Raw genomic sequence first — 18,587 nt, forward strand, 5'->3', positions numbered from 1 at the left:
TGCTATAGGTGGGGCGGGAAGATGTTAATTGTACCACTTGCTAATGGGAAGTTCAACTGTGTGATATCATTTATCTATCGATCTTATATTAATGAACGTCTTTAACATTCAAATATTGTATATTTAGGTAATTTATTATGTATTATATTTTTTCACATTTTATTGTTATATTTAAATGTATTATTTGTTTTATTTTATTTTTCTCTCCCACAATGCACTGATGGAAATCCAATTGCTAGCTGTGAGATAAGTTGTTTTCTCACAATCTCTGACCCCCGATGTTCATTGTGTTTGTATTGTTCTTCCTGCAGACAGTGAAAACTGCATGAAATGTCCTCATGATGAATGGCCAAATGAGAAGAATGATCGGTGTGTTCCAAGAGTGGTGGAATTTCTCTCCTATACTGATGATCCCATTGTTGGAGTATTTTCAGCTGTCTCCATCCTCTGTTGTCTTCTGACTGGTTTAATATTGGGGATATTTATACATTACCGGGACACCCCCATTGTTAAAGCCAATAACCGGGACCTGAGCTATCTTCTCCTCGTCTCCATCATGCTGAGCTTCTTCTGTGTCTTCTTGTTCCTCGGCCATCCAGTAGACGTGACCTGCATGCTGCGTGTCACCTCTTTTGGTGTCATCTTCTCAGTTGCCGTCTCTTCTCTACTTGCCAAAAGTATCATGGTGTGTATTGCTTTTAAAGCCACCAAACCTGGGAGTCCCTGGAGGAAATGGATGGGAGCCAAACTGTCCAATTTTATCATTTGTGTCTTCTCATTGGTTCAAGTCATAATCTGTGTTACTTGGTTGTCTATTTCTCCCCCCTTCCAGGATCGGGACACTCACTCTTATCAGGGGAAGATCATCATTCAGTGTAATGAGGGTTCAGTTATCGGCTTCTACTCTGTCCTGGGATATATGGGGCTTCTGGCAGCTGTGAGTTTCATTATCGCTTTTTTAGCCAGGACATTACCGGACAGTTTTAATGAGGCCAAGTACATCACCTTCAGTATGCTGGTGTTCTGCAGTGTCTGGATTGCCATGATCCCGGCCTATCTGAGCACCAGAGGGAAATACATGGTGGCTGTGGAGGTTTTTGCTATAATGGCCTCAAGTTCTGGACTTCTTGGCTGTATATTTTTCCCAAAATGTTACATAATTCTCTTCAGACCTGACCTGAATACAAAAGCAGCTATCCACTAATATTTATGGATCACCATTTGGTTCCCAGTAGTTATAGCATTATCTCTATTGTTGTTAAATCTAATATGTTGTTAGTGTATTGAGAATGAACACTGCTATACTGTATATGAATAAATTCATACTTACCTTTCTGGTGGACGGTGAGTTACATTTTTGCTCTGGACACCACTGGTATCAGACAATTTGGGTTTGTTGGAAAGCTTGTCCCCTGCTGGGTGTAGTAGTTCACCCCACCAACCGTTCCATTAATACAGAATAATGTAGCCACTTAGTGAGGAGGAACCACAGTGACCAGAGGAGGACAAAGTATCCAAAACATCCTAAAGTGTCCGATACCAGAGACACCCATCACTCTTCCAGAGAGGGAAGATTTCACTCACCACCTTCCCGGATGATAAATATTAAATATGTTATTTTATAAGCTGATGGTAATGTCATTTTTTTATTATGTCACTTTTATTATTTAATATGTAGATGTATCCGGCTATATTAATAAATTCATTTTGCTTGCTGTATTCTAAAATCATTTTTACCTTTAGTTGAAGTTGACGAGAATGCGCTCTTAGTAAGTTCACATTGTAAGTGATAAGTAGACTTTATTTTTATTTTTTTAATTCTTTATAAGACCTAATAAAAAAAATATTTCTTTAAAAATTTGGAAATTAATGTTCTTACTCATAAGGGCCCCATAATAGGATATTTCGGCCATCTCCAAGATCTTCTAATCAGACGTGTCAAAGAAAAAGCTAAAAAGATTAAGAAGTAATAACCCCCCCCCCCCCCCCCGATCCCTTCCTATAAGTATTCTAATCATACACCCTAAGAACAACACTGCTTAAAAAGAAAAAAATATATATAAATACACCCAAAAATATTATATATTATAAATCAATATTCCTCAAATAAATATAATCGCTCATATACAAAACATATTAAATATGCAAATAATAAAGTGTCAAACAGTGTTAGATGAATACAAAGATATCCAATGATTTAACATACAAAAACTCATCCCTCAAAAAAATGGCCAAAAATGTGCAATATGATAAAATTCCCCCTAAATCATGTACAGCATGTGAAAATCGAGTCCCCCCACACTACTAAGTACAATAAATCTCCTCCTTGGTGACATGGAAGGAGCTCCTTTGTGTTCTTCAATCTCTTCATGAATCCCCCCAATCTGTCATCCACTCACCTTATAAGTCTGACCTCTTCAATGGATAAGTTGGTCATAGAGAGCTTGTTGTGTATAAAAAATAAGCCGGGGAACTCGGATCCACATAGACAAATGCAGTCAGTCACACAGGAAATTCTATAGAGAAGTCTTGCTGCAAAAAAAGAAAAATCAGTTTAGCATAAAAGAGAAGTCCGATTATCACCAAATAATCATTGTGAAGGGCTTTTTGCCTATATGCTTCAATTTAATTCTCCCTGCTTGGTTAATGCTGTGTTAGAGGGAAGGTGATTTCAGGTGTGACTCACTCCTCTGCTAACAGGCTGTTGAAATGTTAATTGATCTAGTGCAGGGGTCTCAAACTGGCGGCCCTCCAGCTGTTGTGAAACTACAAGTCCCATCATGCTTCTGCCTGTGGGAGTCATGCTTGTAACTGTCAGCCTTGCAATGCCTCATGGGACTTGTAGTTTCGCAACATCTGGAGGGCCGCCAGTTTGAGACCCCTGATCTAGTGTGTTGTGTGAAGGAGACCTGTGTTTAATGTTTACTGTGATTAGAAGGGGCTCATGTTAATTATTCTGATTGCTTCATTGTGGTAATTATCTCTTCTATATGCGGGCCCAAGCTGTCTAGATAACGTATTCTGTTACAACTAGTAATTAACTCCACTGATGTCATTATCTAAAGAAAATGTGTTTTCAGGGTCGGCTCCGAAGTGTCTGCCTAATAATCTGTATGGAAGCCCCAGTGTGGGGGGGGGCGGAGATTGTCAGTGTAACAGCTTTGTAAATTACATATAAGCTGTGTGTTGTACCATTAAAGGCTGTCTTGTTCCAGCAGTAAGCTCTGACTCATGTGTGGCTTATTGGGCGACTCCAGGAATATTCTTCCTTGTGGAATATTGGGGTGACTTTCTTTATGGGAAGAAGGGAATGTTTGACAGGGATATTCTAATACCGTCACAATTGGTTGGCAGCAGCGGGATTTTCCCTTCTACTCTCCTTTACACCCGGATTCCAAGCAGACACTGGAAGAACTACTGGAAGTCCGTGGAAGGATTGCTAGCAACAAAACCAAGCGGGTCATCATAGCAGAATTAATGGAGCGAGACCAGGAGAACTTGGTTGCAGCAACGCCAGCAGTACAAGAGATAGAGACACCAGTGATTCAGGAGGAGGAATCGCCAGCCAACAAAGTAATGAGAGAGAAGCTAGCATGGTTCGGTCCGAACCCAACGGCGGATGTGGTGCTGAAAGTGATGGACCTGTTAGTAAACGCAGAGCTACAGTTAAAACTGGCAGCAGTCCAACAAGCAGACGCACATTCTCCAAACAGTGAGTACAGCACAGCAGACGCAAGGAAGATTCCGTTTAGCGCTTTTAAAGCTTTTGATGAAAAGGACTGTGAGATTGATAACTACCTGGCAGATTTTGAGCGACAATGTAACCTGCACCGAATAGCTAGAGGAGAGTGGGTTGCAATATTGTCAGGCAAACTGTCAGGCAAAGCTTCTGATGCTTTCTGGACCTTGCCAGATCAGGATATCCATAGCTACGCCCGGGTTAAAGAAGTGCTCCTGGCTCGTTATGCAGTAACCCCAGAGTCCCACCGACAGAAGTTCAGGGACTCACGCAAAACCACAAAAGACTCTTAAGCGGAATGGGCATGCCAGTTATCCCTGTCGGCCTCTAACTGGGTTAACAGCAGCCAGGCCACCACCGCAGAGGACATTTTGCAACTAATGCTCCTGGAGCAATTTTACAATCACATCCAGACGGACGTCAAAGACTGGGTGAGAGATCGCAGCCCATGACTCTACCAGAGGCCGCTAAGTTGGCGGATGAATATGCGGATACTCGCAAGACGAACCAGGTCACACCACAGGTACAACCTCCACGACCAACGGTGCCCTCACACCCACCAGCCGCTAGATACCAACCTCCTAACAGACTGGTGACATCTAGCCCTCGCTATCCACGCCAGGAGGACAACGAACAACGCTGCTTCCGGTGCAAACAGCTGGGTCACTTCAAGCAGAATTGCCCCCTGAATGACAACACCAGGTCAAATTGGTCTCAACCTGGGTACCGCCCACCAGCAGCAGCCCATTGTGTAGACTCGGCTTGGGATCCCCAGAAGCTGGGTCAGGAAGAACCATTGGGCACCCCTTATGAAGCCCTCATGGTACAATCTGTTATTACGGACAACAGGGAACACCATTGTCAGCTGGTCATGGGCGACAGCCATGAGCCGGAGGGGCCCTGGAGGGAGCTGGGCAGAAAGAGGCACCGCCGGCTACCCTCCAAGAAGAAGAGGTCCTGGAAGCCGTATAACAAGCTGACCTGGGAGGAGAAGAAGTGACTGGAGGAGAGGGAGTCACAGCGGGCGTCCCAGAAACGGGCCGAGATGTTCGCCAAGGGCCCACCGGTGGCCCCTTACACCACCACCCAGTTCCTGATGATGAAGGACCATGTGGAAAGCCTGCAGGACATGAGCAAGCAGGAGCTGATCCGTGAGTACATGGAGCTGGAGGAGTGCATCAGCCGCATGGAGGAGGAGAACAACCGCCTGAGGTCACAGCAGGCCGACCCCCCCAGGCTCCATGAACTAGAGATGGAGCTGGAGAAGCTCAAAGAGGAGAACCGGTGGCTGTGGAGGGAGCAGGGGGTGGCTGACCCTATGGGGCACTGATTCCCCCCCCCCAGACTCTGAGCACCAGTGCTACAGCATTTCAACAAATCTAAATTTTTATTTTTATGAATCTCCTGTGATTGTCACTTCAGAGCCATAACCTGCCCCTCTCATAGCGGGACAGCTAGACGGCGGCACACAGACCCATTCGCTGTCTTCACACTGACTTCTGGTGACTCTGCATATCGCACAAAGACTTAGGGACTGACCGGCGTGTGATCTGACGCCAGAGGCCGCTAAGTTGGCGGATGAATATGCGGATACTCGCAAGACGAACCAGGTCACACCACAGGTACAACCTCCACGACCAACGGTGCCCTCACACCCACCAGCCGCTAGATACCAACCTCCTAACAGACTGGTGACATCTAGCCCTCGCTATCCACGCCAGGAGGACAACGAACAACGCTGCTTCCGGTGCAAACAGCTGGGTCACTTCAAGCAGAATTGCCCCCTGAATGACAACACCAGGTCAAATTGGTCTCTGAGTCGGAAGCTGTTGCCAAGGGAGGTCAGTTACGCCACCATTGAAAAGGAGTGTTTGGCCTTGGTATGGGCACTCAAAAACTCACACCTTACCTTTATGGCCGGGCTTTCACTCTCATCACCGATCACAACCCCTTGGTGTGGCTTAACCGGGTTTCAGGGGACAACGCCCGTTTGCTACGCTGGAGCTTGGCCTTACAGCCCTATGACTTTACGATTCATTATCGCCCAGGCAAGCAAAACGGGAATGCCGATGGATTGTCACGCCAAACGGAGTTGACCTCGGACTAAAAGCTCTGAACCCGTCAATCCTACTGGACCAGGAAAGGTCCAACCGGGTTGCCGGAGCAGGGAGAAAAAGGGGGGCCATTGTGAAGGACTTTTTGCCTATATGCTTCAATTTAATTCTCCCTGCTTGGTTAATGCTGTGTTAGAGGGAAGGTGATTTCAGGTGTGACTCACTCCTCTGCTAACAGGCTGTTGAAATGTTAATTGATCTTGTGTGTTGTGTGAAGGAGACCTGTGTTTACTGTTTACTGTGATTAGAAGGGGCTCATGTTAATTATTCTGATTGCTTCATTGTGGTAATTATCTCTTCTATATGCGGGGCCAAGCTGTCTAGATAACGTATTCTGTTATAACTAGTAATTAACTCCACAGATGTCATTATCTAAAGAAAATGTGTTTTCAGGGTCGGCTCCGAAGTGTCTGCCTAATAATCTGTATGGAAGCCCCAGTGTGAGGGGGCGGAGATTGTCAGTGTAACAGCTTTGTAAATTACATATAAGCTGTGTGTTGTACCATTAAAGGCTGTCTTGTTCCAGCAGTAATCTCTGACTCATGTGTGGCTTATTGGGCGACCCCAGGAATATTCCTCTTCGTGGAATATTGGGGTGACTTTCTTTATGGGAAGAAGGGAATGTTTGACGGGGATATTCTAATACCGTCACAATCATCAATATACCTGAAAAGAAATGCAAATACCTAAAATCCCTCCCTTCCCCCTGAAACAAAAGGCAGAAGAAAAGGAAGCAATGCAGTAAAAATATTGATGTGTTGCCTTGCAGAGGTCATGACTACAAGGAATATCACCTAGATGAGAGTGGAGAGAGGGGCGTCTCTAATGGGATACAAAGAAAATTTCTGAAGGCCAGAGAGAACCAGATTCCCATGTATTAACTGAATAATAGACCATCTGTACTATCTGTACATTGGAGAGGGTGGGAGCTCCTAAAATGACTGAGGAACAGAGTCCAAGTACACACACCGGATCTTCACCAGAGAACCCGCAAAAGGCGGAAACTTCACCTTTGATAGTAGTGAGAGACAAACACTAGTCCAGCGTACCTCCCAACAGTCCCGGATTGGGCAGGACTTTCCCACATTCACAGCTCTGTCCCACTGTGCTGTCATACAGGGGCTTTATCCCGCATTATTTTGTTGATTGTATGTTCTGGCTCAAAAGGACCTGCAGCAGTGTGATCATCCAGCACAGCCAGGGATTGGTGGACAAGCCAGATGAATGTGCACTGTGTAGACAGGAAGAGAGACTTCAGCTGTCAAATCAAGAGTGTAATGTTGGGTATGGGCGGGACTACTACCCAGATCCCTCCCTCTGTCAAACAACCAGTGCATAACCAAAGAGCCGGCATTCAGTGGCGTCGCTATGGCGGTGCGGGGAGGGTGGACCGCACCCATATGACACCCAGCCAGAGATGACACCATCAAGTAGCACCAGGACCGGGACAAGGAGGGGCGGAAGGACCAGAAGCCCTGGACGCAACAACTTTCTGGTAGGCAGGGCCAGACTGGCCTACTGGGATACCGGGAAATTTCCAGGTAAGCCGCCTGCCCTGGGGGCACTTTGATCTGTGGTTGCAGCACTCCCCTCCCTCTCTCCTCCTCCTCTTGTGTGTCACACACAGCCAACATCTCCCATTGTGTGTCACGGAGCTTGGTCTGTGTTCGGTGGCGCTGTAATAAGGTCCCGGCTTCTACACAAGCTTGTGTGATAGTCTAGATGGAACACTGATTGAATTAATGTTCCGCCTATGACACATGCCAGTGTAGGAGGCAGGACCTTGTTACAGAGATGCCCGCTGTGTGTGTGTGATCCAGGCAATGGTGAGTGCGCTTTGATGGGCAGTGATGGGCAGTGAGGCTGCATTGATGGGCATTGAGGCTGCATTGATGGACAATGATGAGTGCAGTGAGGCTGCTTTGATGGGCAAAGTGATGGGCAGTGAGGCTGCATTCATGGGCAGTGAAGCTGCATTCATGGGCAGTGAGGCTGCATTGATGACAATACAAGTAAAAAATGCGCAAGTGAGCAATGCTTCAGGTATCAAACCAGCACCATATGAGGGGAAGGGTTAAAGTCAGTATATAGTGTTTACCATTAGCTGACACAAGAATGAATTGAAAGTCTGTAGATTATTGGTGGGGTTATACACTTTCAGGGCTGCCATCAGGGTAGACACTATATACTGACTTTAACCCTTCCCCTCATATGGTGCTGGTTTGATACCTGAAGCATTGCTCACTTGCGCATTTTTTCTGTATCTCGAACCCCTTTAATGCTGCAGACCAATGCTCAATCTTCACAGCATATGTTGTATTCTCCACTGTTTTTCAGTTCTTCCATCCTATCGTATCCTGTCCTTTTTTCTTTCTATCCCCTCCCTCCTTTCTCTCCTCCATCCTATCACTGTATCTCCTCCCCGAGTCTCATCTCGCCACTCCCCCCCCTCTCGTAACCTCCATAGCACCTCGTCCCTGCTCTGCTCCGCCCCCTTACATCCCTGCTCTGCCCCGCCCCGTCTCCTCCCCATTCGACGTATTTATAACTAGCTCCATATCCCTCGTCCTACATGCTTGATAAAGGAGTGCGGCAGCCTCACCACTCGCTGCCTGTCACTCAGAAATGCGTCGCATACCCGGTGACGCCATCATCCCTCGCCTGCAATCCATCTCCGCTCCAAGCCTCGTTTTGGAAGATCCCCCATCGCAGCTAGCTTCCTCCATCAGCGGTGCCAGTGGATCCATACAAGCGCTCCAGCAGACCCAGGATGACAGTGACGGCCGGATGAAACCTCTTCTCACCTCAGGATTACTGACTTATATGCCTATTTGTCACTTCTAAAATGTGAGTGACCATTACCTAAGTATTTTAACCTTATTAAATTGTTTTAAACTATTACACCCAGAGGCGCCTTTTCCCTTGTTTTTTTTAGGTTGCATTGATGGACAATGATGAGCACAGTGAGGCTGCTTTGATGGGCAGTGATGCTGCATCGATGGGTAGTGATGGGCAGTGAGGCTGAATAGATGGGCAGTGGGACTGCATTCATGGGCACAGTGAGGCTGCATTTACCGGGACAGTAAAGCTGCATTTAAAGGACACAGTGAGGCTACATTGATGGGCAGTGAGGCTACATTCATGGGCACAGTAAGGCTGCAATCACGGGCACAGTAAAGCTGCATTTGATGGACACAGTGAGGCTGCATTGATGGGCAGTGAGGCTGAATTGATGGACAATGATGAGCAGAGTGAGGCTGCTTTGATGGGCAGTGATGCTGCATTGATGGGCAGTGATGGGCAGTGAGGTTGAATTGATGGGCAGTGAGAGTGCATTAATGGGTACAGTGAGGCTGCATTTATGGGCACAATAAAGCTGCATTTGATGGACACAGTGAGGCTACATTGATGGGCAGTGAGGCTACATTGATGGGCAGTGAGGCTACATTGATAGGCAGTGAGGCTACATTTATGGGTACAGTGAGGCTGCAATCACAGGCACAGTAAAGCTGCATTTTTATAGACACAGTGAGGCTACAGTGATGGGCAGCGAAGCTGCATTGGTGGGCAGTGAGGCTGCATTGATAGACAATGATGAGCACAGTGAGGCTGCTTTGATGGGAAGTGATGCTGCATTGATGGGCAGTGGTGGGCAGTGAGGCTGAATTGATGGGCAGTGAGAGTGCATACTTGGGCACAGTGAGACTGCATTTATGGGCACAGTGAGGCTGCATTCACGGCCACAGTAAAGTTGGTCATGTGATAACAAGGTTTGGAACGTACGCCATTCCTGAGGAATCACAGGGGCATACATGCAGACCAGACATACTCTTATTCACGGCTGGATCAGCTTAGTGCCGGCTTAAGGCACCTGGAACATGTGAGTTTGTGATATTTTTTTTTTAACTTTAATACATTTTTATACAATATACTACACTAATTTAGTGTTGAGCGGAATACGCCATATTCGATTTCGCGATATATCACGAATATATACACGAATATTCGTGAAATATTCGCTAAAATCGAATATTCGTGATATTTTATCAAAAAAAAATTTGGAGAAATTTTGCTAATGCGAATGCGAAATTGATTGCGAAATTTCGCTAATGCGATTGTGAAATTGATTGCGAAATTTTTAAACATTCAATTTCACGTGCCCTTTGGAAAAAGTGTGGTTTTACGTAATGGACCCTGCAACTAACAACAAGGTATTAATAAAATAAATACATTATTATATAGATTTGAGGGTTTACTTTGACCAATTTGTATATTGATTAGTTTAATAACTAGAAAAGATACAATTTCAGGGTAAATTGTGCTGCGTGGTCTTGCCTCCACCAATACTACTGACTGGAGACGGTGCCCCTGGAGATGTAAATGTGATCCAACCGTGTGTGGATCCAGTTCGGTCCATTGCCCCATCAAAAACTGCTCCATCCAAAACTAGCCCATCAAAACTGCACCATCAAAACTAGTGCTGCGCATCTTCACCCGTCTCACGATTCGATGCAATTACGATTATCAAGTCCACGATTCGATTCGATTTCACGATGCATCACGATGCATAACGATTGCAGCGCAAGTGCGCATGGCTCTCCCCCCAAAATAATAAAGGAGATTATCAGAGACTGCAGACATAGTACAGGAGATGGTCAGAGACTGCAGACATAGTACAGGAGATGGTCAGAGACTGCAGACATAGTACAAGAGATGGTCAGAGACTGCAGACATAGTACAGGGGATGGTCAGAGACTGCAGACATAGTACAGGAGATGGTCAGAGACTGCGGACATAGTACAGGAGATGGTCAGAGACTGGGGACATGCTGCACAAGATAAGAGACTGCGTGCATGCTACAGGAGATGGTCAGAGACTGGGGACATGCTACACGAGATAAGAGACTGCGTGCATGCTACACAAGATGATCAGAGAATGCGGACATGCTACAGGAAATGGTCAGAGACTGCGGAAATTATACAGAAGATCAGTAGGTAAGTATGATTTTTATTTTTATTTTTATTTTAAAGAAGAAAATAAAACCCTTTAGTATCACTTTAACAAAGCCATTGAGTCTTTTGGCAGCAACTTGCATAGTAAACAGGTCAACATCACTGCACAAATAAAAAAAGGGAGACATTCCAATCATCAAGAAATATACTGCTTGCAGATCAGTAGATGGTTCCAGAGGGGAGAGATGATAGGGAAATCACAGCAAGAAATTAGACAGTAAAAGAGTTTGCCTTACACATTGGGGGCTGCACAAACAGTACACACACACAGAGGATAGCTGCAGCAGGAAGGGGGGGGGATGCTGCCACCTCTCTACACTCACCCATATATCAAGCATGACAGGCTTATCTCTCACCTCCGGAACACTTCCATCCCCCCTCCTCTCAGCTCGTTTGTAGTTTGCAGAGGCCAAATTTATGGCTCATCGCACGGATGTTACAACAGCTTTGTGCAGTCATGATCTGTATGCCTCTGTCTCTCAGCTCCTCGTGCGGCTCGGCACCGCCCATCGGGGAGATGTTGCAAAACTACAAGTCCAATGAGGCATTGCAAGAATGACAGTTACCAGCATGACTCCCACAGGCAGAGGCATGATGGTAACTGTAGTTTTACAACAGCTGGAGGGCCACCAGTTTGAGACCCTTGCTTAACAGAGGAAAGTTCCCTCAGCCTTGTGTGGGAGGAACCAACTCACCTCATAACTTTATGTGAGGTGTTATTAAACTCCTCAGCTTATCCTAGGAAACCAATTTTTGGGTTTGCAGGCTCTCTGTAAACACAGCAGAAATTGAGGAATGTTTTTTGAATACTTGTCCTTCAAATTGTTCGATCTTAAAAACTATAAATCTCACAGTGAATATCTTTATAGTTTACGAATCACAAGACCCAGACCTACATTTTGATGTATAGTATGTCTCTGAAATAATAAAATTGAAGGCACAGTCGAAGTTTACAAATTCAACAGCAGATTTTAGTTTTATAAACTTTGACCTCCATTGACTTCCATTGAAATAATGGATGTCGTGGTTGCAAACAAATTATTATATTGTGAAAACCGTTTGATCATTCGCTTAGCCGTAAACACGTGTGATGGCAGCAGGGAGAGCTGAACTTTTTGATATAAGATTTGTGTAGGTCGGCTTGAAAATGAGGGAGTGGTCGCAGTTTACAAATCATGTGCTGTTTTTTCCGGTTTTCACATTCCACACTCTAGCTCTCCTCATTCACTCCTATGGGAAAATTTTGCCGAAAAAATGACGATATTTCATGAATGATTAAGCGAAACGTTCCACAAAGTAATAGCACACCATTCTGGAACAATCCACACGTTTCGATATATTACTTGTCTATGTAGTGTAAAAACTGTGGGAGGAGATACCGTTTAAAAGTTGGCTATAATAAGAATAATATATATGTGAGATAACAATAAGTGCTCTTGCTATGCAAGACCACTTAAATATTGAATAACCATAGATTTGGAAAATACAGATCTCTCCTCTAGACTGACCTGTATTGAGTTAGGTAAAGATCAACCGCACACTGGGGCCCCTGATTCTGTTGAGTTAAAAAAAAGCCAAGTAAACCGTTTACGTTGACATCTCTTAAATGTCTTTATGTTAAACGGTTATTATTCTCATTAAAGGGGTGAAATGCAAATGATGACACGGGACAAAAGATGGAAAATTCTTTGAAGATGTGATACACTGGAAAAACGCACAGAAACACTCCACTCTCTCCTATGACAACTGTGGTAGGAGAACTCTGATTGGCTCTGATGCAAAAGAAGGGCGGAGAAAGTATTCGTGAATATTCGGAAATCGAATATTCGCGATTGCGAATATTCGGCAACATAAAAGGATCGCCTCAGCTTAGCTACTCGGCCCAGGGTCTCTAATCATACCAGCAATGCTTTTAGACGTCGATGGAGATCACTAGGATGTGATCTGTTTTAAAAATACATTTGAAAAAATATGAATATTCGGAATAGCGAATTTTGGCTGCGAAATTCGAGTTATTCGCGAATATTCGAATATGCCATAGCAAGACACTCAGACAGAGCAGTGGGGAGGATTGCTGTTGGATCTGCAATACGGAGTGGTTATCCTTAGGAACCAAAGGCGCTTATCCTAGCCATATGTGGTGAGTGGCCATTTCACTAGGTGGTGGTGGGGGATGCACATTTCTGCTGAAGGTAGCAGCATAGGAAGTCACCATTTTAATAGGAGCAATCATTCACTGAGGACATTTCTTTGCATTTTTTCACTTGATTTTTTTCACTTCTGATATCATTCACTGTTTTTTTTTTGTTTGATGATGGACTTATTGAATTGCACAACACAGTTTTTTGTTTAACCACTTCCCGACCTCCTCATGTACATTTACGTCGGCAGAATGGCACGGACAGGCACAATCACGTACCTGTACGTCCTCTGCTAGACGTGGGTGGGGGGTCCGATCGGGACCCCCCCCCGGTACATGCGGAGGTCGGGTCCGCTCGGGGAGCGATCCGGGACGACGGCGCGGCTATTTGTTTATAGCCGCTCCGTGGCGATCACTCCCCGGAGCTGAAGAACGGGGAGAGCCGTGTGTAAACACGGCTTCCCCGTGCTTCACTGTGTCGGCACATTGATCGCGTCATTCCCTTTATAGGGAAGACACGATCGATGACGTCATTCCTACAGCCACACCCCCCTACACTAGTAAACACACAAAAAGTAAACCCTAACTCCTACAGCGCCCCCTGTGGTTAACTCCCAAAGTGCAACTGTCATTTTCACAATAAAGAATGCAATTTAAATGCATTTTTTGCTGTGAAAATGACAATTGTCCCAAAAATGTGTAAAAATTGTCCGAAGTGTCCGCCATAATGTCGCAGTCACGAAAAAAATCACTGATCGCCGCCATTAGTAGTAAAAAAAAAAATAAAAATAAAAATGCAAAAAAACTATCCCCTATTTTGTAAACGCTATACATTTTGCGCAAACAAACCGATAAACGATTATTGCGATTTTTTTTTACCAAAAATAGGTAGAAGAATACGTATCGGCCTAAACTGAGGGGAAAAAAAAAATTTATATATGTTTTTGGGGGATATTTATTACAGCAAAAAGTAAAAAATATTGAATTTTTTTCAAAATTGTCGCTCTATTTTTGTTTATAGCACAAAAAATAAAAACCGCAGGGGTGATCAAATACCACCAAAAGAAAGCTCTATTTGTGGGGAAAAAAGGACGCCAATTTTGTTTGGGAGCCACGTCGCACGACCGCGCAATTGTCTGTTAAAGCGACGCAGTCCCGAACTGTAAAAACCCCTTGGGTCTTTAGGCAGCAATATGGTCCGGGGCTTAAGTGGTTAAGCACTTTATATTCCTGGAAGAGGCAAGTTTTTTTATATAAGATGTTATATATTTTCTTATATTTCTATATATTTTCTATTTTAATATTTATTTTATATATTTTATATATTTTCATAATTTAATTTATTTTGTATGGGGTCAAGCACTTTGATCACTGGAATTGTTGTTCATGGTTATGCATACTTTGAACTGGCATTTATATGACAGGTTTTATATGATAGGTTTGGATATACTATACCTATAGAGCACAGAGCTCACACTACTTATACACTAATTTCTGTTGGTTTTGGATATTATAGAGAGTGTTAATATATATAAAAAAGTTATCACCATCCAACTATCCTATATCATTTTCAAACACTCAGTTCACAGGGGTGTATGTTTTATTTGATTGCAGCATGTACTAAATGGTATCTTGGCGCCGGTAACACATTTTTGAACAGTTATTCTTCCACCTGCCATTATGGTTTTTATTATTTTTAATATGTTTAAGAAATATATTCCTTATACTTTTCTTCTTATTATTTTTTTTTTAACATTATTTTTACTTTTTCCTTGTAAGGCTGTTCTTGCCACGATTAAGCAAACCATGGCAGGAAAGGCAAAGTTACAACTAAAATGCTTTCAAGTGATCATATCTATGGGTTAGTGGGTGTTAAAGGGGCTGTAAAGGTACAATTTTTTTTCCTAAATAGCTTCCTTTACCTTAGTGCAGTCCTCCTTCACTTACCTCATCCTTCCAGTTTGCTTTTAAATGTCCTTATTTCTTCTGAGAAATCCTCACTTCCTGTTCTTCTGTCTGTAACTCCACACAGTTATGCAAGGCTTTCTCCCCGGTGAAGAGTGTTGTGCTCGCCCCCTCCCTTGGACTACAGGAGAGTCAGAATGCCCTCTTAGGGCTCTTTCACACGTCCGCTCAGCTCGTCCGTGTATTACAAGTTCGTTAACGGACTTGTAATACATCCCTATGGGATCGCGTCCGTTAGCGGATGGAGCATCTGCTAACGTCCGCGACCATCCGCGTCCGTCGGGATCCGGTTTTGCGGACGGAAGAAAAGACTATTTTTCTTCCGTGCGGCGGAATGGATCGGATGCAGATGGACAGACGGTCCGTCTGCATCCGATCCCCCATAGGGGAGAGCGGAGCAGAGACAGGGCGGTCTCTGCACTGTGTGCGGGGACCGCCCTATCCACCAACAGCTCAGCGGGGATGACGGATGATCTCCGCTGAGCTTTGGCGGACACACGGAGCGGACACAGAAATGGTCCGCTCCGTGTAAAAGGACCCTAACACACAGCTCATTTCTCTATCTGCAACGTAGAGAGCACCCTGACTCTCTTGTAGTCCAAGGGAGGGGGCGAGCACGACACTCCACACCAGGGAGAAAGCCTTGCATTACTGTGTGGAGTTACAGACAGAAGAACAGGAAGTGAGGATTTCTCAGAAGAAATAAGGACATTTAAAAGCAAAATGGAAGGATGAGGTGAGTGAAGGAGGACTGCACTAAGGTAAAGGAAGCTATTTAGGAAAAAAAAATTGTACCTTTACAACGCCTTTAAGAATGTACCATTGGCTAGAGATGACAAGTATGCCCTTGAGGTACTAGACTGCCCTGCTGTACATGTCATGTCATGGAAAAGACCTAAAATTATAGAAAATCAGTAGATAATGGGAATAATTTACTTACTGGAAAGTGCAAAATCTGGTGCAGCTCTGCATGATAGCCAATCAACCCAATCAACTTAGAAATTCAGTTTGTTCAATTAAGCTTTGACAAAAGAACTTGGAAGCTGATTGATTTCTTTGCAGAACTGCATCAGATTTTGCACTCTCCGCTTTTAGTAAATCAATCCCAACGTGTTGACTAAGGATGAGCCAAACTCCCAGTTCGGTTCGCACCACAACTTGCGAACAGGCAAACAATTAGTTTGAACACGCAAACACGGTTAAAGTCTATGGGACAGGAACATGAAAAGCAAAAGTGCTAATTTTAAAGGCTTATATGCAAGTTATTGTCATAAACATGTTTGGGGACCCGGGTCCTGCCCCAGTGGACATGTATCAATGCAAAACAAAAAGTTTTAAAAACTGAAGTTTTTTTAGGAGTGTAGTGATTTTAATAATGCTTAAAGCAAAACAATAATAATGAAATATTCCTTTAAATATCATGCCTGGGGGGGTGTATAGTATGCCTGGAAAGTGGCACATTTTTCCTGTGTTTAGAACAATTACACAGCAAAATTACATTTCTAAAGGAAAATAAGTCATTTAAAACTGATCTATTTTTGACACTTTTCTAGGGAATTGGTAGGTACCGATTCACATAAAGGGTGAGATCTGGGGGTCCCCTCGTTAAAGGAGGCTTCCAGATTCCAATAAGCCCCCCGCCCGCAGACCCCCGCAACCACCTGGCAATGGTTGTGAGGGTGAGGCCCTTGTCCCCATCAATATGGGAGCAAGGTGTTTTGGGGGGCGACTCCAATGCACCCTCCCCATGTTGAGGGCATGTAGCCTGGTACGGTTCAGGAGGGGGGCGCTCTCTCATACCCCCCTCTTTTCCTGCAGCCTGCCAGGTTGAGTGATCAGATAAGGGTCTGGTATGGATTTTGGGGGGGACCCCTATGCCATTTAAAAAAAAAAAAATTAGTGCAGGGTTCCCCTTAAAATCCACACCAGACCTGAAGGGCCTGGTCTGGATTTGGGGGAAACAACACGCAATCGTTTTTAAAAAAAAATGGGTTTGGGGTTCCCCTTAATATTCATACCAGACCCTGGTAATGGACTGGGGGTCCCCTATGCAATTTAAAAACAAAATTGGCACAGGGTTCCCCTTAAGGCCCCGTACTCACGACCAAACATGTCTGCTGAAACTGGTCCGCGGACCAGTTTCAGCAGACATGTTTGGCCGTGTGTAGGCCCGAGCGGACCATTTTCGGGCGGATCGGAGGGGTTTCCAGCGAACAACTGTTTCCTGGACTTGCTTTAAAACAGTCTGCTGGAAACCTGTCCGCCCGGACATTTACGGTCGTCTGTACAGACCTACCGTACATGTCCGGCCGCCCGCCATCCCGCGCATGCGTCGAATGACTTTGACGCATGCGTGGAAGCATTTAAAAGGCAGGCACGCCCACGTCGCCGTGTCATTGTCGCGGCGACACCGCGTCATCGACGCGGCGACACAGCGGACACGCCCAGCGTATTGTTTACAGAAGTCCCCGGGCAGACATGTCAGATGAAAACGGTCCTCGGACCGGTTTCATCGGACATTTCTGCTCGTGAGTACAAGGCCTTAAATCCATAACTGACCCAAAGTGACTGGTAATGGACTGGGGGGAACCCATGCTGTTTTTTTCACTGAGTTTTATCCATATTGCAGAGACCGGACAATTCATTATAGCCACAATCAGTTTTAAATGACTTTTCTTCCATTAGAAATGTAATTTTGCTGCGGTACGAATGTGCCACTTTACAGGCATACTATAGTCACCCCCCAGGCAAGATATTTATAGGAATATTTCATTTTTATTGTTTCAATTTAAGAATTATTAAAATTATTATTATTATTATTATTAGTATTATTATATTCTTATTATATGCGATTTATATAGCACCAACAGTTTACGCAGCGCTTTACAATTTATAGGAGGGACAACACAATTACAGTACAGTTCATTACAAAAGGTACAGGAGGGCCCGGCTCATAGAGCTTACATTCCCACTGCTCCAGAAAAAACAGCCATTTTTTAGAACTTTTTTTTGCATTGATACATGTCCACTGGGACAGGACCCGGGTCCCCAGACACTAACCAAATAGTTTGATAGGCAGTGGAGATTGTGATCAGATAGATGGTGTGCTGCTCTTTCAGTGAGATATAGAAAGACCGCGGCTGTATACTATGATAGGAGAGAGAAGGGTTAATTGTGGAGGAGGGGTTTATGGAATATATGGTTACCGAATTATATATATATATGTTGGCTGAGCCTCTCATAAATAAAAAAAAAAATAAACTTCACTGTGAGTGTATACATATATGTAGCACTAGGGGGTATACATACATATAATTGGGTCTGCACTCTGCCTGTCAACTCCTTATCAAACTATTCCATAAACTCCTCCTCCACAATTAACCCTTCTCTCTCCTATCATAGTATACAACTACTGCTGAGAATTGATTGGGTCTCCACTCCTCTCTGTCAACCCCAGAAAATTGTCTAGAACCCCCCTTGGCACATCTAGATAACACTATGACTGTGGGACTCAATTGTAAAGAGAACCCCAACAACACCACACTGATATATATATATATATATATATATATATATATATATATATATATATATATATATATATATATATATATATT

General features: G+C 44.2%; 1 protein-coding gene across 1 annotated transcript; it reads left to right on the forward strand.

Annotated features, from left to right (window-relative positions):
- Positions 1-280: 280 nt before the first annotated feature.
- Positions 281-1,625, forward strand: LOC120925088 (vomeronasal type-2 receptor 26-like). Its single transcript, XM_040335970.1, has one exon. It carries the CDS (start codon positions 326-328, stop codon positions 1,202-1,204), a length of 879 nt encoding a protein of 292 aa, XP_040191904.1. The 5' UTR covers positions 281-325; the 3' UTR covers positions 1,205-1,625.
- Positions 1,626-18,587: the final 16,962 nt, after the last annotated feature.

This window comes from Rana temporaria, chromosome 1 (assembly GCF_905171775.1).
Source record: "Rana temporaria chromosome 1, aRanTem1.1, whole genome shotgun sequence".
NCBI classification, from domain to species: domain Eukaryota; kingdom Metazoa; phylum Chordata; class Amphibia; order Anura; family Ranidae; genus Rana; species Rana temporaria.

Bases quoted from the DNA above. Each gene is read 5' to 3' on its own strand.
- LOC120925088 (XM_040335970.1), top strand. From the start codon at position 326: ATGAAATGTCCTCATGATGAATGGCCAAATGAGAAGAATGATCGGTGT.